Source organism: Scatophagus argus, chromosome 4 (assembly GCF_020382885.2).
Source record: "Scatophagus argus isolate fScaArg1 chromosome 4, fScaArg1.pri, whole genome shotgun sequence".
Classification (NCBI taxonomy): Eukaryota; Metazoa; Chordata; class Actinopteri; family Scatophagidae; genus Scatophagus; species Scatophagus argus.
Window position 1 is genome coordinate 20,106,474 of NC_058496.1, and position 25,837 is coordinate 20,132,310.

Here is a 25,837-nt window from a genome sequence, read left to right on the forward strand (position 1 = left end):
GTGCTGTAATAATAATAACATGGCACTACCCAGTTGGACACGAAGATTCCTTTTTACAATGCACACTTGATCCGCTTGGCACAAGAGCCACTAACGTCAGCCTGTCAACAGCAGATTAAGTTTCTGTGGGTGGGAGGGTGGGATCCTGAAACATTCATGAAGGCATTTGCTGGGAACAACATGAGCCACTCAAAACATAGTCTATTTGGAAAGAATTGCGAGCCACGTTACTTGCTAAAAAATGAAATTACGGTAATCAAATTTCATTACGGGAACTGAAATTTGTTCTGTTCCACATGTAGTTTAAAATGTATTTATGCTGAGATAATAAAGGTATGGGACTTGTAATTAAACTGCTTTCTATATGTAAAGTATATTTATCTTCTTATATATAAAAGTTACATAATATTTCATATTACTCCAGTAAAAGAAAGCAAACATAATGTTCTTATTATACATCAAACAAATGGGAACGTAAGGACGGCCAACGGTTAATTTTAGATGACTGTTATAGTAAAATACGAGTCAAAATGAATATGAAATACCTTTAATAGAAATACACAAACAACCAAAACATGTAGCTATGTTAAAGGTTATCTTGAAATAAGGATCTATTGTAGAAAAATAGCATATGTTGTGATAGAAAATAGACACAAGCTGAACAACATTACTTTATTAGCTGTGATGTCCAAAGGTCCCAGTGAATTCCAAAATTGGCAAGACACTGTCTCTCAGGTCATGGTAGTTGTTGCCAAAAATAGTTGTTCATGACCACATCCCAAGTGCACCACTTTGTATGCCGTTATCTTCAAACACTTTGAACATGTATCCTTAAAGAAGTGGTAAAATGAAAGTGAAAATGCATGTCCGCCAACACCTCTCCAGGCATGTGTTTTTAAAGGTGTGGATCCTCAAAAGGTCTTATACTCATTGCTAATAAGTTACTAGTCTGGCTCTTGCACAAGAGAAACTATCGAGTGATGGCAGCGTGTGTGAGATGAGATGGATGGAAACATGAAGCCTAGTTAACCATGAAACCCTTGCGCAAACTTTGTGCCTTTTATTTGAATCATAGTGTCCATTAGCACTTACATATAACATCTATATTGTCAAAAGATTGAACTCTGTCTAGTGAATGTACTGTGGGTGACCTGCAGTTGAGCCTGCCTAGATGTGTCCTCACAGAACCAGCCTATCCTCTCCTCCCTCCTGGATGACCTGACCAATGGATGCCTGGCTCTGAGCTCTTATGAAGCACTGCCTCTTGCACTCCATCAGCTGCTCCAGGTCACGCCACATCTTCATCTGCTCCATGTTGGCACCGTGGCTCTCCCTCACCATCTTCTGCTTCTCACGTAACTTCTGGAGTCCACAAAGGAAAAGTAAGAAATTTTTGATTGAAAATTGATTAGTCTGGCCACTGTTTCTAGCTTGGTCCAAATTACAAACATGCTGGCAAAAAGTATATACTCCATCTACATTACTGTAAGCTTCCGGTAAGCGCAGCTGTCCACCCTGTCTGGCCTCAAGTCATGTTCTTCACAGAATAAAGAAATATTTTCAAGTACTGACCAACAGCATCTGCTATAGGCCAGTTCTTGGACACAATTTTCTCACCTTGCCAAGTAACTCCTGCTCTGAAATGTTCTTCATGTACACCTCCCTACAAAAGAAGCAGAGGGATAAAATTCAAATACAAGCCTTTGCAGTTTCACATATTGATCTCAACAAAATATCATGATATTACGAGGTATGGTAATTAGTTTTTGACAACGTGCTGTGTTGTATGACAGAATAAAAAGACAGCAGCTGATTTGACTGTGCTGTCATAAGAGCTACCTGAGGAAAAAGGGGTATTTATCTTAAGAGCAGCTAGTTAGCCTGGTTCAACATGCTAACCTGATGGTTTTCTTCCTCTCTTGTGGATCAGAGGACACGTAGGCCTTCATCTCTTCAGCTGCCCGCTGTATTTGCATTTCAACAATCTGTGGAGGACAAAGACGAAGAGATTGAGTTTATAGTCACAGTGAGTGTTTGGGGGCAGGTCACATGCAAAATGCTTATCCACTCCTGTAAAACCCCTGTGGGCAGCAAGTCCCTGTCCAGAGTTCAGAGTACCAATTCTAATTTTTACATATTTGGCTTGTGAAATAGTGATAAAGACTAGTAATCACCCACTGTGTCTAAAAGGCTTTTTCTGCTTTAAGCCACATTTTAAAATACTTGCCTCTGCCATGCAGTTGATGTAATGATATCGGTTTTCCTCCTGTGCCGTCTCTTCTCTCAATGTTTTCACGTCCTGTGAATAAAAAACAAGACACACAAAGTCACACAATATTACACAAGAACACACAAGATAAACATATAAAATAAACTGTTAGCTATCGTAGCTACCTGCTCCAATTTAGATCTGTTGCTCTCCAAACCGGCAGTACAACTTTCGTATTGGGCCTTCTTTTCCTCATATTCCTGGCTTAGTTCCTGGCAAGACAGGGATCCCAACAGTCATACACAGGAATTGAGTGACAAAATGGTTTAACAAGTGAGAATTGAGATAAATACATAGAATACACCATTTTAATGCTCTTGTCATACTCTCTGCACTGTTTCACATCAACATAACATCACAACTGGCATCTGAGCAGTTTAACTTACAACAGGGTCTTACAAAGTCTATTTATGTCTTCCTGTTGCAGCTCTTCATTAGCAGACATTACCCAGTAAGATGGAAGAGCGATTCTGGGAACACGTGTAGGAAAATTTAATCCTCTGCTTTTGCTCAGCAATGTGGGGGGGCTTTCCCATTGTGCATTTTATTTATGGACAATGTAAATTATTCTTAATGGACCCTGTCCACGATAACATGCTAATACAAGCTAACTCTTACTGGCTTACAAGCAAACAGCACAGATCCCACCATTTGCTTTGAAATTTAGGACAGATTCATAGTTTATGATGTTTTCCCCATGGAAATGCATGTTTTGGCTTTGGCTTTTAAATTTGTATCAGATTAGTGACCAACCCCTATCACAACCACTCAAGATTCTGTATCGACTTCTTGTGTGTGCCCTTTTATTCCTGAGCTGTCTGCAAAAGGAAAGCTGTGTGCAACAACAATTTACTATGAGTTCTGGAGGCAAATTTTCTTAACTATTTGATATGATGAGAAGATTGTTTGAAGTAGAGTTATTATAATGTTGGTGATCCTCACCTGACTCTGCTGCCTCAGTGACCTCAGTTCTTTTATAATTGGTGCTAGGGCTGACTTCTTCTCCACTATCATAGAGTTTAATTTCTTCACCTGTAAAACCAAGCCAACAGCACACATATCATTAAACATAACAAGAACAACATGAACGTTATGATAACCAGAATGTAGCTTGAAAGGGAATAGTATTTCATGCCTACACTGTAGACACTTAAAGTCTGCAAAGAAAACCGTAGGTCATTGGCTGTGACAAAAGATTTACTGAGCTGATGAATTTTAGCAGATTTTATAGCAATATTCAATTTGGTAAGTATTCATCAAAACATTTTAGGTTTCAGCTTTATGGCTTTGCAATGCCTTTACAAGTTCCAGTGTAAAGGTCTATTTTGAGGCTGGAGCCAGGGGTGCTTGACTCCATCATTAGGATTGGTCTGCAGTTTGCCAAATGTGCAAGCTGCCAAAGTGATCAACAAACTCTCTTCAGCTTGGAGCGTGGCCTCATCATTTGCAACCGCTTTCCTCTGGGCCTCGACACAAAGGATGACAGGGTGATAAATGAAGTAGAAGCTTTGAGCTATGCCGGGATCGTGTTAAGCATTTACCTTGCGTTTGCTTATTACTATAACAATAGCAAACAATGTTAACATGCAGACAAGATATTCAAAAAATTACAAATCATACTTTTAACTCTAGTTAAAGCCGCTGTACGAACACACTGGTTAATTAGACTTCAGCTAAAACTGAAGATGGGACAGAGTTATGTTGGGATTTGTCAGGAACTTCTTCACAGCAGACACTGATACTAGTCTTGCAGGACAAGAACAGGTGTTATTAATAACAGAAACGATGGATCTGTTCCACTAAAGTGTCCCAGCGACGACAGTGTGACAACGAGACAGCACGTACAATACCTGGAACCTGAAACCAAAGGAGCTATATGGAATTCAGCCATCATTTACTTTCTGAGTAACATGTTTTTCTCACTATTGCACATGAAAATATTTCCTGTGTAAGCGGCCTATAAGAATGCCAATAGTGTAGGTTGTTGTCCCCTGAAGGAACTATCACTCAAATGCAGCCTGTATAGGTCTATATAGTTCTGGGAGGGGAGGTTAGTCTAATTAGACAAACTAAGTGAAAAATGTGTAAGTAAGCCATGGCTGTGTAGAGGCTTTAGGACAAAGAAAATGAAGTTTAGGGTGGATTTTACTCTATGCCCCTTTGGAAAGCTACCATTTCAGACATATCATCCAGTGTGCGGCCCTTCTTCTCGTCCAGCTCACTCTTGATGGCTGACACCCTCTCCAGTTCCTCCTGAGTGTTACTGTAGCCAGAGATACCCTTCTCAGCCTCCATAGTTTGCTTAAAAACACAACACAAAAGACACATGACAAGTCAACCTTGCATGAAGAGGTATGAATTCAAAATGTCACATGCACTTACAAATTTTTTAATTTTTTAAGCTACACACAAGGTAATGGTAGCTGCTGAAGTTGTGACATGAAATATGATTCCAAGCACAAAAAGTCTTACAATACAACCAACACTAGCACAAGAACAGCTACCCACATATCAGTCACTTTACTCTCCATCCAAAATTGTGCATCCAGATGAAAAATCAGGCCCATACATAAAGAAAGGCACACATACATCGCCAACTAGACATGTGATCAGAAGGAAAGCTTTCATTGCTTTAAAAAATCCCAGTGTGGGATGCAGACAGAGGAGGAGCAGCAGATGCAGCCATCAGAAATAGCAGCTCAACCTGCGTCAAACAGCTCATCAACAAGTCAGGTGCTGGAACTGCACAGTGGTGTGAAGCCTTTTCCAGGAAGCTTCTACCACTTCTCTGTTAACATGAACTGTGTGAATGGGGAGACCAGGTGAAAACAGCATATATGGAATGGCATCAAGCGCAGGGAGCAGGGTGTATGAATAACAGTATGAATGTGCTGGGCAAAGAGGGCCGTAAAAGCAGTTTGGAGGATTTCAGTGGTCCATGTAGAACATATGACATTTAAAGTGTCGATTACTCACGCTACTTGTATGGACTACTAACCAAGTGCTCTTGTATTGTAGCTTCATAAAGAAATGGACCCTATTCCTTCTTCTGTTTTGCTGTAAATAACTGTTTAGTCGCTTGTCTTAGTTGTTGAAAACTTGAGTGATTATAAGACTTACCAGTTTCTGTTGGATGGTCTCATGTCTCTGCTTGAGAATTTCTTCTGTCCGTTGCAGGACTCCATACTCTGCTTTCAGTTCCGCAATTTCCTGACGCTTCTTCTTGTATACTGTTCCCTTGCTGCGCAATTTTATCACCATACGTTTCAGCTTTGAAAATGTAGAAAAAGAATTCAACATTAACTTCAAATTTAAAGAACATTTCATGATCAATTTGAGAGAAGTGAACAGCAATCAATGCTTCCAAAACAAATACTGAGGCTTATTTGCCACATTCAAAAAGGGTCTTCTAAGCTTGTATTATCCGATTTCAGATAATTGAGGGAAACAAGCTGTAAGCACTGCACTGATTGACATTCTGAGTTCATGTGGCAAACCGATTGGCAAACTGTTTTTTTATTTACACATTCACCGCTTACAGAACAGCATTAGCCTTCATTTGGAGCTGGATGTCTGGCTACCTGACAAAAATGAATACAGTATTCACTGTTTGGTTTGGTCTTCACCAGCTCCTGAAGGAATATCTAATTCTCAGCCTGCTGAATGCTTCACTAGTTGCTAATTTTCATTTGGTGCTTGGTAGAGTAGGGAGAGTAGAGAAGAAAATAGAGTAAAGTGGGTTATTAGAGCTTTTTCAGTGAGAACAGCTGATTGCTACACCAGGATACTAAGGACTGATCAACATATTTTTTTCATGATTTATTCTGATTCTGATCTGATTATTAGTTAACAAGTCATCAACCCATGTTTGGAACTTTGGAAAAAAAATGTCAAAACGTGCCAGTCAGAAAAGTCAGTGATGCAGCGGAATTAAGTACAATTTACTCATGTGCTATGCTTGACTGCAATTTACTAAAGTACTTGTACTTTACTTGAATATGTCAGTTTTTTGATACTTTATACTTCCAGTCCACTACAACTGGACAAACAAAACAAGTATACCAATAAATGGAAAAATGCTGAAACACAGATGTGATAATTGTCCAGGCTGATTATCAATCTATCCTTACGGGAAACAACACTACAGGGAACAGTGACAGTGAAACAAAGCAGTCAAATAGCAGGCTGTAAACCGAAAACAAGCAAAAAGACATTAAAATACTTTGTGGTGTTGAGGGAAAACTGCAGTCAGGTGATAATGATCTGTAAGTTCACTTGTGACCCCAGTCACACACATAGTCATTCGATCCATTGCTAACATCAAAATCTCAACTAGAGCAGCTATGAAGCAAAAAGTGGGGGTATATTTTAACATTTAATGTTGGTTCAGTGAAACCAATGTCCATGTATCTGCTTCAAACAAAAAATGTAAAGGTTTCCTTGTGAGACAATGAAAAATAAATACAGTTTATATTTGACAACATGGTGCCCAGCACAGCTGAGATGCTATGAAAGGCCACAGGAGAAGACAATAGGTTGAGCCAGGGGACGAAAGGGATTAGCAAACAGCAGAGCCTGGAGGCCATGCCATGATCTGAAACAGTCACTCGATCCTTTCAGACTCACAGCCAGCTATGCACAGCAAACAGCTTCATCTGGCAGAATAACAGCTTTTAGTGGACTTTCAGTCATTCAGTCTCCCTGACAGTTGGGACACAATGAAGCTCCTCCACGATGAAGAGCAGCTATAAATGAACATGGACACGGGAGAACAGCCCCAGAAATCACACAATGTGCTTCATGTCCTTTGGGAATCTGTGAAGCTTGACGTGCGTATTTGAAGGAGTGGGAGGGTGTATGTGAGTGAGTGTGTGTGTGTGTGTGTGTGTGTGTGTGTGTGTGTGTACATTTATTCTTTGTGTATTTTGGGACATCAAGGGCAGACAAGGCTGAGAGAGGAATTAGCACAGCAGAATAATACTGCATAGTGTTCCCGACAGTGTGTCCCTAAAACAACTGCTGTGAAACTGGCCGACAGTGCAGTCACAACACCGCCACTTGTCTCAGATGCACAGTAGATTCACACCAACACACGCTTGCTTACAATCAAGTGAACAGAAACATCAATGGTGCAGCAAATTTTCCAAATAACTATGTGTAGAACACATTGTAATGTATCAGCATGACATTTAGCCAGCAACAGTGAGGACTGCCACTGTATTTCAAGAAAAAGCATGCAAGTCCTTCAGATCAGTGATTGTGTCCTGACTGCAGTAAGACTAAATTTAACCAGTGTGATGAGGCTGCTTGATAAAGTGGTTTCATGTTCCTGGCCAATCAATGACAAGCAGATGTAGTCATCCCTCTCACAGAGACCCAGCAGTTGGTGGGTGGCATGTGATGACACATAGCCAGCAGAATGGAAAATACCTCTGATAAAGTGGTCATCTCCACCATGGCCAATGGCCCAAAACTACGGTGGAGTCTGATAAGCTGTGTTTGACAAAACATTTTCCATTAACTTCATTCATGTATAGTCTCGAGGGCCCTCTTTGTCTCTACAAACAGCTTCCTCTCATTATTTCAGTCAGACTTAAAGGTATGCCAGCCAGTCTCAATTTAATTGTGATATATTGGTACTGATGTACAACATCAGCGATGATTAAAACACATAGTATTGCTGGCACTTTTTAACATCTTGCACTATTTCTTCCTGACACAAAGAAGATTTTGCTGCTTCTCCTCTGTATTGCTCAAACATGATTGCTTTCTCTTCCCTTCCTGCAAAAAAAACCCCAAACACCTTAGAAGTCATTTCCTCACCAATATTTCACTCCCTGCATCATTTGTCAGAATCAGTGATAGCATTAGTTTTGTTTCTGCTGCAAAAACATCAGCCTCTCTCAGTTCTGTGCTATGCAATAACACAGAAAATCTTCTCAGAAACAATAAAATGCAATGCAGAGATTAAAAAAACTATTCTCCATTTTCTATGAACATTGGCCTTCTTGTTTAAAGTAATTATGCTAATGTTCTCAAATATAATGCTAAAATGTTACATGTATCATCATACTGTCATACATCACGGCAATTTCTTGTTTTAGTCCACAAAGGCAGTTCAGAGGTCAAGGACAGCATCAGCACAACAGAACGCACATGCACCAATGCACCAATACAGGGATTGCAGCTCACAGGACGAGCGAGAGAGACAGAGCACAGAGGGAGACAGTGCAATCTGAGATGTGCTGTGACTTTTTTTTTTTTTTTTTTTTTGCAGAGAGCCCAGCTCTCACCTTATGGATATCAATGTGCGTCAAACACAAGGCTATAAAAATTCTTATCCACACAGTGCATACGGTCACAACACAAACCCCCATCAATCAGCATCCCTCTGCTAATACAGAGCTGTTTATAGTTCACTCTTTAGCTGTAAGTTTAATGTATGCATCACAGCTAAGTCCAACAGTTATTAATTTTTTTTTCTCTCTGTGTCAATAGTTTATGTTGTATTTGTCAACGTGACAGCTTTTATCCTCGTCATGGGATATAAATCAAGACAAAGGTTTTATTCCCCAAGTCTATTTTTAATGTGTCCAGCTGACTTGAATTAAGACACTGATTACACTAAAGATTAGGGAAAAGGCCAACTTTCAGGCGCATTGTCCAATACAGTTCTCCATTCTGGATATTCTCTGTTGTATTCTATTTATGGCTCTCCATGGGAATGTGGGGGAGAGTAAGGAAAAGGGATAAGTAACATCAGACAGTGAGCCCGTCAGTGTTTGGATAAGAACAGAAATAGCCTCTTGTGTTTTCTGCGGTTTGCAAATCTACCACACACACACACACTTGGGCAAAGCTGGACTTCCTGTAGGTGATGTTACTTTGAAGACAAGAAGAAAATCATGTCATTGATGAAAATCAATCATCATTTTTGTGGCTACAGGCAGTAACTAATAACTAATAGACATAGATATGTAAATAGATATTTAGAGACGGCAATATTTTTGTGTAACAACAGTGTACCTCATCACCATGGACGACCTCCTCCCCATCCGAGGCTTGTGCCCGGCTGGTCCTCTGTCTCAGCTCCCTCTCTGCTGCGGCCAGCTCCTCTCTTGCTTCCTGAAGCTCCTCTGCCTTTGACTCCTTCCTTCGAATGATAATCGAGGCCTGAAAGAGTCACATTAAGTTGGATATACAAAAATTACACAAGAGTTTCTGCTGGATGATTATTAACCTGTGGCAGAGGTAGCAATTTAGCAATGTGGACATTATTAGGAATTTAAATGGGCAAGAAATACCTACTAATAAAAAAGCTTTGCTTTAAAATGAAACCTTAAAGAACCCCAACTATCAAAAATGCTTTGCTATGTTTGCAATGTTTTGCTATTTGGAAATTTGAGTGTCACTTGCAACTAGTGTTAAGAGGCAGTTGTGGTCAAATATGCAACATACACATGGCTGATGTGAAAGCCTGATGCCTCCAGTGCATGTACACTGAGAACTGAGACTTTTCAGTGAAGAAGGAAACCAGCAAAAATATTTGCATATTATTTTATGTCTAGAGGTGATATTTAAAGTGCAAAGAAACAACTTTTCATCCCCTATTATTGTTGGCGCCACAGTCGCAAAGAAAAGTGGATCGTTTTCTGTTTTTCTCAGGAGTAGCAACTATCAACAAGTGAAGACACACTGCATTTGTGTCCAAATTTCAGTGAAGAGTGAATTCCCATCAGTTTGGACACAAGAGAGAAGAAAAGAGAAGCATGTTCATTGAAGAGGTAAAGTGAAATTGTCATAATTTTAGATGAAGTAATAATGTAGTTTGAGTATCGCTTAACGCTAAGAAGAAACAGCATGGGATGGTGTCGAGATGGAGAAGAAGAGAACACTCAGAGGAAAAGGTATAAGAGTCTGGAAGATTCCATATCCAATGGCACATAGAATTGCATTGTGAAGACGAGATTTACAGGGAACTGGTCTAAAAGCAAATAGTGTCATCATCCTATCACCATCACATTGTGCTGTCAACACCTACTTAAATGATAAAGAAAAAAAACATGTCTACTGCCAGATTAAATTTGCATTCTAGGAAGGAGGTGGATAATATGAGTAATACAAAACATAAATACACTGATTTTCTCTAACATACCTAAGCCTACGGGTGAACTTTGAAGGTTCCCTATGAACTTCCTGACCTCTAGTAGCACTACAGATGGGTCCGTTTATGTCATACATGAGCACACGGAAGTGCGTGGGAGACGCCATAGACAGCCAAGCCAACAGTTTCACACTATTCCACTGATCAACAAGGTAGCGGTAACATGCCAAGATATGCTGCAATGTGCCAACAAAAACAGGGAAGAAGACCACTGCTAGGAGGTGAACATGGATGTAAAAAATATTGGATTCAAAATACTGTTGAAAAAGAACTGCTTTGCAAGTGTTTCATAAGGAAAGAAACGCATTTGTTATTGTTCAGGGTTACGTGTGTAACCACCTATAGGTTTTGGTGAGTAACACTGAATGCAAACATTGGTTTATGATCAAGAAAACAGTGATATCAAACAGAATCACAGTCAGAGCCCACTGGGCACAGTTCACACAAGACAAAAAGATGAAGTCAACACCTGTTGCCTGTAAAGCGTCAGTTTGTCATCCATGGGATCATTTCTCATCATCCTTTTCTCAATCAGCTGGTTTATCTGGAAATCAACTTCCTTTATCTGTGGATGAGACAAAACCAGAGCTGATCAGAGTTTAGCAGTGTATGAAGGTATAAAGGCTTCACTCCACATCATGGTCCTGACCTTGTCCTCCAGCTCCTGGAGATCGGCCTGGCCCATGGCAGGCTCTGACGCTATTTTCTGCAGGTACTGCACTGTACGCCTCATACTGTCCAGCTCTTTAGGGAGCTTCTCAGAGACCATGTAGGAGTTGATCTTAATCTCCTCTTCGAGCCTCTTCATTAAGCCTGAAAGAGAGAGTGTTTAATTAAGCACAATGAACTTCAGATCCAGATTTCCACAGCTCTGATTGCTTAAGAAAAGCTGAATATGACTTATACATGCAAACCCACTAAGTAAAAGGTAAAACACACCACTAATATTTATCTTAAATCTATCTTTAAAAGATACTGATATCAAAACTGTCTTTAAAAATGTATCGCACCCAAATTACTTACTTTGATAGACACATGGAGTAACTGTGGTAAGAGACTTTAACTGAGCAGCTTCATCATCATCTGCATTGCAAAGGTCATTTTAGAAACTGCAAATGTGTAAATCTCTCCTCAAGCTCAATAGCTAGCTCAATACCAGAAGAGAACAAAAGGAGACAAGTTCAACTTCACATAAGCTCTATCATAGCACTTCAAAGATCAGTGTAATTAGGGGGTTCTCAAAAGATGAACGCCTATTAGTAGAGACCCCCCCCCCCCCCCCCCCAACACTCTGCTCTGTCCTTGAACTACCCATCTAGCTGTGCCCTGCAGAGACAGCAGCAGGACATGGGTACTCACTCTCTGGATTGGCATCTGCGGCTGCCTGTCGCAAATCCTTCAACTGCTGCTGCAACCTCTGCAGTCTCTGCTCCGCCTGGAACAGCTGAACACGCACAAAACGATTACTAATACAGGTAATGTGGGAGCGTTAACATTCAGAGCCCACTGATAATGCGTTTGTGAAACATCACGGCTGCAACAAAAAAACTACTTGCATTAGAGGCATTAGTGGCTAATCTACTATTATTTTCTCTTCTCTTTAGCAACATGTTCATTGTTGAGACTATAAATGTCACAATGCACATCAGGTTTCCCCAACATTCAAATTACACCTTGACTTACAAGCATTCAATTTCCTACAATAGAAAATGAAATAAAATAGAAATTTTCAGAATCTGGAAGCGGTGATGTTTTTGTCCAAATAATTCAAGTGATTATCAAACTTGGCAATTCAATTTATTTTGCCTCTATTCAAAATGTCTCAACAATGTTGCAATTTGCAACAGATCCTGCATGTCGATGTTCTGTGATGTGATGTTCTGTTCATCAATTCATCCTCTCATTACCGTAATGATGACTAAGGATTAATCAATGAATCCTTTGTCATAAAATTAGTGAAAATAAACAAAGGTAGGAATATAAAGTGAGAAAAAAACTGCAGGTCCATTTGTCTTTTCAGTCCTCCAAAGCACTGATCTACAATGTCTATGGAAATGATATCAGAGTGAGCAAATGTAATGGCGAATGTGAAGCATTTACTTGGTTCTTCTGTTCTTGTTTCTGGTGAGTAAGTGACTCCTCTCTCTCCTTCTCCACTCGCAGCTGTCTGGCCTGCTCCAGCATCCGTTGATGGTTGGACACTGACTCCACCTAGTGGACGTACCAAAGTTAACGTGGCGATGATGTCTAATGACAGACGTTCACATGGTCAGCAGAAATAACCAAGCACCTCGAATGGAGTCACGTTTCACCTTTTGGCAGGGCTTTACAAGTAATGCCCATTAAATCAACACCTGATTACTTCACAGCCTTGCAGCCTGTCAAGTCTATTAGAGACACTGATAATGTATGCCTGGGGCCATGTTTTTATTCCCAAGTGAATCCTAAAGGTATCCAAGCATTAGTGGAGCAAAGGGGCCTCTTGGGACAGTCCACCTTACCCTCTTCTTCAGCCTCTCAACACGTTTGATTAGTTGGTCTTTCTCCTCCTCCATTGCACCAATGTCCTGTTATTAAAAAAGAGGAATTACTTTCGTGCATTATATCAAATAAGCATCATATGGTAAATTAGGGGTGTGTAATCTGATGATTTTAGATCCGGATTGATGTTGAAGGTGTCCACAATCTACTTTCCAGGTGAATCATAGACAATGTGAAATTTAATGACCTCCTACTTCTGTACCACATGAATAGACCAATAGTGAGGCAGCTAATTGCTATACTGACTGGACAAATTACTTCATGTTGCTCTTCGCTGAGTGATGTACTATAAACGCTGCAATAGTAGCCATAGCTACTGCATGACAGAGAAGAAGCTTGTGACAAAAAACAATCATCTTTAATTAAATATTTTGTTTTGATGGTGCAAATTAAGAAATTCACTGGCTATTTCAAGTCTAGCTATAGTCTACAGAGCCCTTCAAAAATGAGAAAACAGACTGTAATTTGTCTCATGATTAAATAAATTGTGATATTAGTTTTATGTACGAATCGCCCACCCATGAGGTAAATTATTCGATTATTGCCATAGTTAAAACTGACAAACACATTCATGTCCATATCAGACCTTTTTAAACTGAGCAAAGTTTGCATCAATGTTCTACCAAAGAATGGCTGTTAAAAGACACTGAGTGCTTTTTACCTTTCTGATTTCTGCTGTGGAAAAGCCTGAAGTCCTCAGCTGCTCACACTCCTTGTGATAAGTCTTAAAACCTTCCACAAGCTCTTCATACTGTGAACACACAACAGTGATGCATATCCTCTTTTGCAATTTAGGTTATAGGCAATTTCACAAACTAAGAAACAAAGTGTGCATATATAATATATTGACAACCTGGTGATAGGTGTCATTGATAATATCATCCTGCAGAAACTCCGAAGGCACCTCCAGTTTGACTAGAAACCGAGCCAAATAAGCCCTTTTCTTCAGTTCAGGAACCCTCTGTAGCAGCCAGTGCAGGATGGGGTGAATCACAGGCTTGCTGCCAGTCACCAAACCTTGTCTAAAGCTGCTCCTGCATGACAGAAACACTCGATGAAAATATCTCTCGGGTTAGACATAAAAATGCTTCACTAAACAAGAATGGACATTTAATTTCTCAATGAATACAATTTCTTACACATCAGAGAGGTTGCTGGGAGGTTTGTATTTCAGCATTCCCAGCAGCGCACAAATTCTCTTTATGGTTTGTTCAGGCATTTCTTCACGGATATCTATGGCTTGCTAGAGACAAGAATAGCATTAAATTCTGTTATCTTTTTCAGATGAACTAATGTGTTGCTGACATTCTGCAACATGTTGCCCATTTGCACTGACACAACTGTACTGACTTATGTCTGTACAGCCGCCGAAGCTAGTGTCCCACCTTTGGGTCTATTTCAGCCAAAACATCATTCAAAATCTGAAGCAGCTGCATCGGTTCGAGGGAGTCAAACGTGATGAGGTTAAAGTTCTTCTTAAATGGGTCTTTGTTAAGTTGCTCAACGATGAACTTCAGTTGTTCGCTCATCTTGAAAATTAAGCTCGCTTGTTGTAAATTAATGAGTCTTCTTCTTTGCTGGATTAGCCAGCTAACGCTTAGCTCACTAACTGAACAGTTAGCTTTCCGTCGTCGAATAGCAAGCTATCGAACATGCACAGATATCATTAAATGTGAACTGGTGAACTACTCGACTTCCTGGTGACGGCGGCCAACAACAATTTACAAATTACATAGTCATATTTCCACTAGTTTTGTTTAGTCGCCTTCGCAATTCTTCAATTTTCTAATTAGCGGACAGAGAGACAGCGGCCGTTGTAAACAGACCCATGGAAACCACGAAAGCGTCGCGGGTTGGTTGCTAACAGGAAGTAGCTATAAAAGTTAGTTTAAGAGAGTTTTGTTGCGCTACATCTGCGCAAATTTCTTTTTGACAAACGGACGAGTAAAAAATCGATTGAAAACTAAGGCGTATATGCGAAATGCTCGAAAAACTAAAATAAACACCATTGAACTGCTATTGCATATGTTTAGAATTCTATGGAATTTTATTAAACTGGATAGCCTGTATTATTTTTCGTTAAAAAAAAATGTTTTCTTGAATCCAAACGTCTTATGAATTAAACCTACCAGCCTGTCGGCTAAAATGACTTACTGTTTAGATTATAGTGACTAAACGCCGACACTTATGGGTCTTCTCTTCACATTTAACAGTGAATTTTAAAACAGACCGATGACACAAACAGCATATTAGCCTAACAAGTGCATCATCGTCAACACGTCTAGCGCTTAAATCTTGAAATAATCAATTTAACAGGGTATGAAAGTCAAAGTTAGCAGTTAGAAATTCCTGAAAAGATGCACCGCACTGTCCGTGAACACACCCGTCTATCAATGTGAACTTTATAACCGTCAGATGGCGATGTTTTCACAAGGCACGACTTTCGCTTGCAACACAATGAACTTTGGAAAGATTAACCACAGTGCTCGAAGAAAATCTGAAGGATATGGCTCAAGAAGAGGCATATCGAGATCTAAAGATGGACCGTAAGGATTATTACCTTAGTTGATTTCCTTTATGATAAAAACCAAGGCTGAACCCGAGGAACCGATTAAAGGATAGTTCGTTTTTCTTCTTCCACCTGAACTGACAACGCCTCCATGCAAAAAAACCCTCATCTTCATCACGTCGTGGGACGTTTTTGTCTGAAGAGTGACAGTTTGTCTCCCTTATTAGTCCATATGCCTAACAGATGTCATATCTGCATTTTGTCGGGAACATAAACTCCGTTGACTTCCCACTTGTCATACTCAACTTTACATGTGATCTCAATTTTAGATCAGATACTGCATTTTGATTGATTATTACTGTTTCTATCGATGTATTTGGATTATAAACCTGGGCTCAATCACAAGCGTGTAGCCCCTCCTCTTTGTGCTTACACTGACGCTGACGGGGAGCCAAAACACCAGCGAGCTGCGAGTCCGTCAGACAGCAAACACAGAGGAAGACAGAGGATCTCCAGAGAGATGACGAACACGAGTGTGGACCAAGTGCGAGGTTAAGGACAAACTCACATTTTCTGGATTATGTTAAAAGCAGTAAAGGGACTGGGCCAGTGATCTTGCCTCTTACGGATCTTTTTTTCTTGTGTCTGTGTGTAAAGACTAACAGGTTTTTTCCCCTGTAAAGTGGATCCTTCCTTACTGTGGAGGACACTTTTCCTTTCTGTATTATGGGACTATGGAATCATTCCGTTGTAAACAGTTAGGTCCAGTTCATGCTGTAAAAATGTCCCTTTGTGTTGTCAGTTGACTGAGTAGTTTATGTTGGAGTAATAACAATGGTTGAACCAGTGGGGTTTGTGGAGGCATGGAGAGCCCAGTTCCCAGAGTCTGAGCCCCCTTCTATGGACCTGAACTCCATGGGGGGCATTGAACAGGAGTTGGACAAATGCAAGGCATCTATCAGGCACTTGGAGAAGGAAGTAAACAAGGAGCGCTTCCGGATGATCTACTTGCAGACTCTCCTTGCAAAAGAGAGGAAGTCTTATGATGGGCAACGATGGGGATTTAAAAGGACACCCCAGATAAACGACGGAGACTTGCCCTGTGGCCCAGACAGCCAGAGGTCCCACACAGATGAGGCACCAGTGGAGGAGCAGCAGCAGCTCAGAGGGCCTGTAAAGACAGCCAGATGCAAACCACATCCTGAAGGAGAGGTGGATGGCGTATCCCCGGCTAAACAGAAGGGAGGGGTGACACCACTCCGCCAGGAGTCAGAGATTCCCGATTTCCCACTGGGCACAGGCTCGGTGGCGGCGTTGAGATCCAACTTTGAACGCATCAGGAGAGCCACCTCTCACACAGCCGGAGATGGTAGAGGGTTGTCGGTGATGGGCAGCCAGGAGAAACCTTTTTATGTGAACATGGAGTACCATCACGAGCGAGGTCTGGTCAAAGTCAACGACAGGGAGGTCTCAGACAAGATCAGCACCCTGGGCTGTCAGGCCATGCAGATGGAGCGTAAAAGGTCCCTGCACTCCCTCCCAGGGAACCTGTCTGCTGCCACGGGGGACATCAGCAAGGCTGTTCAGAGAGGCAGATCCACAGAGGGGAACTGCAGCTACAATGGGTCACATGAAGACGCAGAGGCCAACCCACACTTCCTGAAAGACGATGTGATCCGGGAAAAGTCTGCGCGGCAGCCAGCAGAGTGCCAACCTTACACCAGTGTGTACGTTGGAGGGATAATGGCTGAAGGGGACACTCGAGTCATCCACATTAGAGACCACAGCGTAGAGGAGGATGCGCATCTTACCTGGCCAAGACGCTCCTACTCTCCAGGCAGCTTTGACGACGTTGGAGGAGGATACACGCCAGACTGCAGCTCCAATGAAAATTTAACATCCAGTGAGGAGGACTTCTCCTCCAGCCAGTCCAGCCATGTGTCCCCCAGTCCCACCACCTGTCAGATGTACAGAGAGAAAAGCCGCTCACCTTCCCAACAATCCCAGCACTCCTTTGACAGCAGCAGCCCCCCCACACCCCTGTCTCAGAAACGACTGAAGCAGCAGGTGGTGGTGTCTGAGGCCTCCATCACCGGGGTCTGTAAAAGAGGCCAGATCTGGCCCAGTGACGGGGACTCTACCATGTCCAGCAGGACCTCTCATGACAACAGTCTTCAAGGAGATCTGGGTAGGTCCTCAAGACACACTACACAACAGATTGAGAAACAGAAAAGTATTATAATGAGTAGAGATGATAAAGTACTAAAAAGTACATTAATGACCCTTGCTGATCACAGTCAGAACGATGTCTGTGTTGAGATGGCTGGACTTCAAGCAGAATAAGTCAGTGATGAGTAAAGTGCACTTGCAATCCTTTTAATTGAGTCTTAATATTTTGACCCCCACCCTTAATTCCATCTTAAAATGTTGTCTGGACCCATTATGATTCACTTTATTTTTTTAAAAAAAACACATTTCTTGTTGTGCTTTTGCCATTGTCTTGTGTGTCAGCTGGTTTACTTGAGTGAAACTGAGCCATTAGGATTGAAGTGGCCTAGAAAAAAAAATGAGGCCAGGTTTGATCGAATTCATCTCCTCATCCCATTAATGAGAGTTTTATTTCATCTCCTCACCACCCTCATCCATATTTAGTGTGTCAGTAATGTTGCACAGTATTTCCCTCTGCACAAAAAGGTTTTCACCAGGTTGGAGGCTGTAAAAAGTTATTCTGGCATGAAGAAGTTAGGAGTGACAATATGGACTTTACACACACTGATTCTTAACATTAACCCAGTGGTATTGCAGTTCTTTCAGAAGTGTTTTCTTTACCCTTTGTAAGCAGGCTACCCTCTCTTTTTTGCCCCCTTCTGCTCTTTGCCTGCTGAGTGCTGCAGTACTCTCACAGAGATGCTCTGACTGAGACAGCGGCTGCCCCCAGGCCTCCCAGTCGCTCGGGCCTGTCCACCCTGAGTGTTTTCGTGTCAGCACACATCAGTGTTGTTGTCCTTGGTGCCGAGTAATTAACTTAAAGGGGTTCGTCTAGCGTGATAAATTTAGGGAGGCTCTTTGTTAAAGGAGGCGGGTAGGAAAAAGCCCTGACAACTCACTCAAAAAAAGGAGATCGAGGGGCTTAAAGTGTGTCATGTGGCTTCCAATCAAATTGCCTGCTATTGGTGTTTCCTGTTGTTATGTGTGAACACAATAGGAGAATCACTCATTGAGCACCAGTATTGACATGGTAACAATATAACAATGTTAAGTGGGAAAGGAGAGTGGTCTGGGCGACATTGTAATGCCAAGGACAGACCAGTAGGAGAGGTGGGAGTGAGTGTTCCTCTATGAGGACATTTTTCAAAGTAAATGACACACGAGGACATATTCTTGCTGGTCGAGGCCAAAGAGGGATTAGGATACAGAGCAAGTATTAGGATTGGAGCAGAAAATTTGTCTGCCTTTACCCATCCACAAAAGTGTTATCCACTGTGGGCCAGATTAAGCAGATGAGCAGAGAAGTGTGTTGTTATATAAGGTGATCCAGTCCAAAGCTCTTTGACACAAAGCATGTGATGAACAAGCAGCTAGTTCGTGATATAATCAGCATGAAGTGTAAGCTAGCATGCTGCTCGGATGACTGAAATGTCCAAATCCATTCGACTCGGGTCATTCTGCTGTGCCATTTGTTGCGCAGCACTGGTAACATTTTTTTCACAGACATCGATCCTCTTTTAATATTGTTGAAAAATACCTGAGAGCAGATGCACAGAAAGTTTCCCTTAATAAATAATACATTTATGACAAAGAGCGCTTGAAACACACAAGAAGGAAGCCCTGCTTTCACTTGAATGATATTAAAACTGCACTCCAGTGGTTCAGAACTGCACCTCTAATCTCAACAAATTAAATAAAAAGAAAAGGATTAAATTTAAGGAATTATTATCTCCCATACTTCAACCAATTCTTCTGGCTGCAGTATAGGTTATAAACCTTCTCCATGTTAGCAGATGGTACATGGGCCAAATTAAAAACCAAACTTAAAACTAAACTGTAAATATCAAATAATTTTTTCCAAAGAGAGTTTTTCTCATTTTAGGTATTTCTTAGGCAGGTGTATGGGTGGGGACCATGCCCAATCACACGGTCAGTCAATGACCAAATGACTGCCAACCACTGGTGTAAGATGGCAGTGCTCGTATCTGAGATATTCTGGCTTGGTTTTTGTACAGCAGGAGGAAGTGGAGAAGCATAGTATCTTTATATATGTCAGTGAGCTTGACAGCAGCTATGGAAGACAATATACATTTTACCAAAAAAAAAGGTTAGTCATAGGTCCACCTATTAGCCCTTTTCAAAGTGTTTAACTCCATCTCAGAAGTTTCTCAGTTGTCATGGTTGGAAACTTTGAGAAAAAGGCTCTAAGTTTATTATAAATGTATTTTTATTTGCACTTTGAATGAACCCTCAGGCTCATTACATAGCTGCTTTCACTCAGAGTCAGTGGTACATCCCATGACAAGTAAACTGACCTTTTAAGTGTAAAAAAGAGTTTTCCCCATAGTGTGTTTTGTCCCGACACCTTCTGTTTGAAGCCTCCATGCTGCAGAGACTGAGGTGCAGCTTTTGTCTGAAAGAGACACATTGCTGACATAATGGCGCAGCTGCCTCATGTGGACCTTGCTTTGTGGATTACCAGAAGTCTGGATTTATTTTCTGATGTTGTAATAACATTACAGTGCACGTTGTTGGATTAGGCCTCGGGCAGGGAGCTGGTTTGAGGCAAGTTTTTGCAATAAACAGCTCTTTGTTGTGGTAAGTGACTTTTAGGGAGCAGTTGGAAAGTTTTTTTGTTGTTGTTGCATTTATCATAAAGCACCACGTCATTCACACAAATCTATTAAATTGGTCTTGTAAAGCTAACTTAATCTCAGGGTTGTAAAGAAGCTTCGTCCTCCTGTTAGTCAAGCATTGTGTTGCTGCTCAGCTGTACAGCTTCATAAACTGTATAAGACACATGTCAGTGGGAATACCTAAATTAAGCTTTCTGCACTGAAAGATTTGGTGTGTATGTTTATGTTCTGCATTCTGTCATGGAATATGTGAGTGCTACAGCAGACTGAGAAGTGGCACCGTCCCTACTGCTGCTGTTGTTTGAGTTTTCTAGGGTCTGGCATGGTGGCAGTCTGTCTCTGCCTGGGAAAAATGACTGACTTACCGTTAGAAACACCAACTAACGGACACAAACAAACCTGTATTTGTCTTGCCACTACCCTGCTGCATTGCAGTGTGAATTTTCAGTGAAATGGCCATGTGTCTAAAATTGACACATCTCAAGGGATTTTTTTCTTCTATGAATAGAAGAATAAGTGTTGTCTCCTGGTTTCTGGCAATCTAGGCCAATTGTCAAGTCTAGCTGTGAAGAGATGCTGATTAGCTGTGGGCCTTTAAGGAGGCCAACTCTCTGATGGGTCTATTTTGCCATAATTAATTATCATCATGACACTGGCATTCCAGTTGCCACAGCTTTCTGCAGTGAGCTAGTGAAGGCTCCGAGTGTGTAGACTGGTTAATGCATTGTAGTGACAGAGTATGGCAAAAGAGGATGGTCATAAGGGGAATAATAAATCTCACCGTTAGTTGAATCTTAATCCCTTTCCAAAAAATCAAGAGATTGTCTTTTAGGATGCATTTAGCAGAGCGTGCCTCGGTCAAGATGTGGTGCAGTGTCTGTAGGTAGACGGGTCTGTCTGGGATTGCTGTGACATTAATAGAAAGTGTCTGTCTGAAAGGTGATCAAGACTGTCTGAATGCCTTGGCCTCAGTACAGAGGTTGGTACTACTTGCTGCCTCAGCTGGAGTCACACCGGTCCACACTCCCGGTTAATTGCAGACTCATGAATATTTGAGGTCCCTCTAGGAAGCCCAGACAGGCCTATCATTGTACCTGCATATCAACATCTGAGGTTTAGTGGTCAAGGAAGCTAAAGAATTCTGCCTCACCCTTTCCTTGAGTAAATGTAGGCCTACAAGAGGAAGTGCTGGCAGCGCTCGAGGGCAGCCAAGTTTGTGTGTGTGTATGTGTGTGTGTGTGGTAAGGCACCTGTTCTTCTGTGCAGTGTACAGGGTAAAGTGGTCAAAAGCTGGCATGCCATCAGTACATCAGGCCAGGCATCGCCAGCTGCTCTTCCAGCAAAAGCCCTGAATAGCCTTTTTGTTCTTCCCCATCAGAAAACAGAACAAAAACACTTGTTTAGAAAATGTGTAAGACTGATCATATTCCATCATCCTATTAGCTCCTCTGTTCACATAGACTTTCTTACATATTTCATAGATAAACCTTAATAAAGAAAAATCTTTGGCATGTTTATGAGCCTGCGGGCCTCCCCCGGCTTTGTGATCCTCCCTCGTGCTCGGCCTCAGCCCTCCAGTACTGCAGTCTCAGCTCCCCTCCCTGGTCCCACTCAAAGGGCCCTCTGTGCTGCTGGCTGGCAGGCCAAGTGTTTATGGAATGTCTCAGCTGCTTGTGGGTGGGTGGGTGGGGGGGGGGAAACAGCTAATGAAATGTTAAGTGTTGTATGAGTTCACCTCTCTCACTACAGCCTGACCTGTGGAGATTGTTGTGTCACTGGTGGCTAGTTTGTTTTAGACAAAATGTCCTCTCACAAAGTGAGCCAGGGAGGTGTGAGTAAAAGTAAGTAAAATAAAAGCTTTTACAGGTGAATTTGAACATTAAACTCTGATATTAGCCTGTACTCAACCTTTTAAAGAGGGAGCCCAGTAATTTATTATCTGACTCACATAAAGTTGAGGAACTTCAGTGAGATAGATTAAATAATAAAACAGTCAAATTGACTGTTTGTCTCTAGTATGGCTAAAGCCCTACATTTCCCATAATGCAGCTCAGCATTACTTCTTAATTAGACCTTCCCTGCCTTTTAAACTAGCATGTTTTTGAAACTCCCCAATTTGCAACACAAGCTTTCTGTTATAAACCTGCCGTCACCAAGCCCAGGCCAGTTATCCTGATGGCATCACCCTGACATCATCAGGGGGGTTATTTTCACACTCTACAAAGCTCCTCCAGAGCCACAGCAGACATTATACTGACTTGACAACAGAAGGAAATAACAGAATGTTTAATGTGGCACAGTAGCAATTTAATCCCATTTGGTTATTTAACAGGATAATTATTCTGATCTCACTTGTTTCAAAAAGCCCATAATTTATTGTGGAGTATGGCCAGTCTTTAACCCCATGGCCTTATGGCTGTGTTTTACAGTGAATGCAAACATCACTGCTGACAATGTCATGAAATGCAATCAGCCACATGAAAAATCAACGTGACCTCCAGGTACGATCAAATATTCATTTGCATGTCTGAACAAAATTAAATATTAGTGAACAGACCTCACCTGCTTAAATGTGATTGGCTCAGTCAAAATCTGCCTGGCAACCCAGGTTTTATAGCACATGGTCACACTGAACAAGTTGGTTAAGGCTAACAATGTGTAGGCTCAGAATGGAATCAGAGATTTTGAAATCCTTTACTTCATTTTACTAAATTGCAGAACTTATGCAGTGTTAAAAACAATTGTTAAAAGTCTTGAATTACTTTGAGAGAACAATCCTGTAGATGTCAGCAGGATTATCTGGGCTTAGACATTTGTTTAATTTATGACAGAAAATGTGTGTTACAAATTGGGGACATGGACTTTTTGTGCCACATTAGACATTCTGTTATTTCCTTCAAGAAAGCTAATCTGTTTATAGTTAATGTGTACATGCGCACCATTGTCTGTTTATTTTCACAGACTGGAACAATTATTGGGCTTTGATTCTTTCTGTTATGCCGCACATTACAAGCAGTAGTCTGACCACCCTGAGCTATTTCAACACACACTGATTAGTAGGTGTGCCGGGCTGTGCGGCTCAGTTCTGACCTACGCTGCTCAATGACTGGCACTAATTTTAGGCTGCCCTACAACAGATGAGAGCAGAATGCTGGTGGGCCTCACTTCCTCTTCTGGCCCCGTGGTTTAAAGGGCCTCCCAATTCAGCAGACAGTTCAGATAGCCTAGGATGTAATGATGTGTTGGCTAACCTTTGTTTGTTTGTTTTGCTGTTTTATGTCTTCTGTGAGTGATTTTGTATTAGAGTTGCGGTTGAGTTACTGCAAATTTCCTGCCATGATATCAGCGTGGCTTCAGGGATTGTTGTTTCAGTGTGTCTGTTGGTCAGATCATCCACCACTTTGGTCCAGACTGAAACGTCGCAACAACTATGGGATGAATTTCCTCCATATTTTGTACAGACATTCATGGTCACCAGAGGATGAATCCTACTCACTTTGATGATCCTCTGACTTTTCTTCCAGCACTGTCATCAGATCAAAATTTGTCTGTCATAAACCAAAATGTTGTCTGACATTTTGGTTTATGTTTATTATGTTATATAACCGCTGTCCCTCTAAGCACAACCCATGAATTTATTATTTAGACCTCAGCCAGACCTTGATATTAGACACTCAGCCTTGCTGCTAATTTGGCCCAGTGGTCACTCATAGTATGTCAGAAAGAAATTCCCTACGTCATAATGTAAAGTCTACGGGCCAAGCGGGAACTTGTGGGCAGAACCTGCTGGAGAAATGCTACTATGCCTATTTAGAAGGGTTTAAAAGAAGGGTTTCAGAAAGTTTGAGTGGTTATGTCCGTTTTCCAAAAGAAGGGTTTTTATTCTATTATTAATTAACAATTATTGTTGTAACTACTAGATAAGGATATGACATATGGCCATAATAATGAAATATTTTTTCCACAGGCCAGATTGCCATGTCTAGTATCTGAAAAGCTGTCACCCTTCAACCTGTTCCCCTTCTATTTGCTCTTCATGCCACTGCTGTCTCCCCAGTGACCGCACAGTCCTGAGGAGAATCCATTTGCTGGAGCCATAAAGTGGTGCTAAGCTTTTAACAACATCTCACATTGGCTTCTTCTGCTGCTTCTCTGCAAGGGTGCAACTTTTCTATTCAGATCTATATGACCATTAGAGAGGCAACAGAAAGGCTGGCCTTAATTGTACCTTTTTTGCTCTGCGGTAAATTATTGATGCTCATTTTCAGCTATTTCTGAGCTGGATCTTTTAGGAGCTTGCAATCTAAATTCTGTCCATCAGCTGACTGATCTTTGAGTGGATGTTCACAATCATGAGCAATAAATGGGCTCTGATTTCCTCTCTTTGTCCCCCACGAGCTATTTAAACACACAGATCGATGATCAGTCAATGTACCAATCTGGGCAGCGCTGTGCCTTTTCCTACTGGTGAAAATGCTATTTTAGCTCCAACTCTTTATGGGATGAATCAATAAACCTCTTTGCTCTTGGAATTGTATTTTTGGAGATTGCTGTGTGAACTTTTCCCATCAGTATCTGTGGCACTTTTAAATGGAGGTCCAGATAGGATGAATTTGATCCAAACCTGTTTCTCTGATTGTAACTTCCCACTTTTGCTTGTTTCCAGAACCAGCAGCAAGCTCATCTATCCCAATATTTAAATATCCTGCTGTGAAGGGAAAGGGCAGTGCTTTCATGCCATGTGATGAGTCATTTGGAAATCAAACAGTGCTGACACAAAAACAGAAAAATATTCATAAGAACATCATAATGGGAAGTGATTCTGTGTGTTGGTCTTGTGCAGTGAAGTAGGGCCACATGATTATGTGTGTGATGGTGAATGTCTGATGCTGTCACACTGTCTCAGCGGCACATCTGTCACTCCCTCTTTGCCTGTTTATCGTAGTTCATCTCTATGGATTAGGATTAGGGCTTTGAATGTGTCTTTGCTTTGTCATCAATAGGACATCTAACATCTCCCCTGTATTATACTGCTGTGATGGCCATCTCAACTTGTTTTTTAATTGTATGCTGGAGGAAGGAATAGTGCTTCATGATGACTGATAATTCCCCAGAAGGGAACTGGAGAGTTAAGAATGAGTTGTTTGGGCGAGTCCTTATATATCCTTCAATTCTATTTTTAGTCAGGGTGTTTAGTGTGGTACTGTGGGAAAGCAAAGTAACTGTGTATTGTGCATTAAAAGGTTGTTCCAACAAAAGTTGTGCTTTTTTGCAGTAGTTTGACATCTACAAGACTGTGGCTTGTGGGAATACAGTCAAATGAAATTCTTGAAAAACAGAGAATTAGAGAATTCGGAGACGGTCCAAAACAAAATCGGCTTCTCTCTCTGATCCACAGCTCACAGCCGCAGCTGTCGGGTTCAGCAATCTTATGTAATGTCATTAAAATGTATTTGTTACAGCTCTATTGCACAGTTGAAACCATTTTAAGCTGCAGCAAGCTGAGCATG

At 41.3% G+C, this 25,837-nt stretch overlaps 2 protein-coding genes and 1 long non-coding RNA gene across 6 annotated transcripts in view; 2 read left to right on the top strand and 1 right to left on the bottom strand.

Moving 5' to 3' along the window:
• Positions 1 to 25,837, top strand: part of LOC124057782 — a 1,110,263-nt gene that overhangs the window by 626,249 nt on the left and 458,177 nt on the right. The gene's annotated exons all lie outside the window — the stretch shown is intronic.
• On the bottom strand, positions 532 to 15,147 carry ift81 (intraflagellar transport 81 homolog). Of its 3 annotated transcripts, none has more exons than XM_046386252.1 (18): positions 15,129 to 15,147; positions 14,114 to 14,217; positions 13,828 to 14,008; positions 13,636 to 13,725; positions 12,935 to 13,000; positions 12,534 to 12,644; positions 11,793 to 11,877; positions 11,083 to 11,246; positions 10,903 to 10,998; positions 9,296 to 9,442; positions 5,390 to 5,539; positions 4,442 to 4,570; positions 3,212 to 3,301; positions 2,395 to 2,481; positions 2,228 to 2,299; positions 1,900 to 1,985; positions 1,618 to 1,663; positions 532 to 1,362 (listed from the first exon to the last, which is right to left on the bottom strand). In XM_046386252.1, exons 2-18 carry the CDS (start codon positions 14,191 to 14,193, stop codon positions 1,180 to 1,182), a joined length of 1,863 nt encoding a protein of 620 aa, XP_046242208.1. In that variant the 5' UTR covers positions 14,194 to 14,217; positions 15,129 to 15,147; the 3' UTR covers positions 532 to 1,179. The 3 variants fall into 3 exon arrangements, with proteins under 3 accessions (XP_046242208.1, XP_046242207.1, XP_046242209.1); XM_046386251.1 differs by lacking the exon at positions 15,129 to 15,147 and adding an exon at positions 14,360 to 14,671; XM_046386253.1 differs by lacking the exons at positions 11,793 to 11,877; positions 12,534 to 12,644; positions 12,935 to 13,000; ... (2 more) ...; positions 14,114 to 14,217; positions 15,129 to 15,147 and adding an exon at positions 11,457 to 11,503.
• The window catches only part of si:dkey-91m11.5 (PH_BCR_vertebrate and RhoGAP_Bcr domain-containing protein), a 29,353-nt gene continuing 19,833 nt past the window's right edge, over positions 16,318 to 25,837 (top strand). For both annotated transcript variants that reach the window (XM_046386225.1, XM_046386226.1), the window contains exon 1: positions 16,318 to 17,671. In XM_046386225.1, coding sequence (XP_046242181.1) covers positions 16,318 to 17,671 — 1,354 coding nt within the window. The remainder of the gene's footprint in view (positions 17,672 to 25,837) is intronic.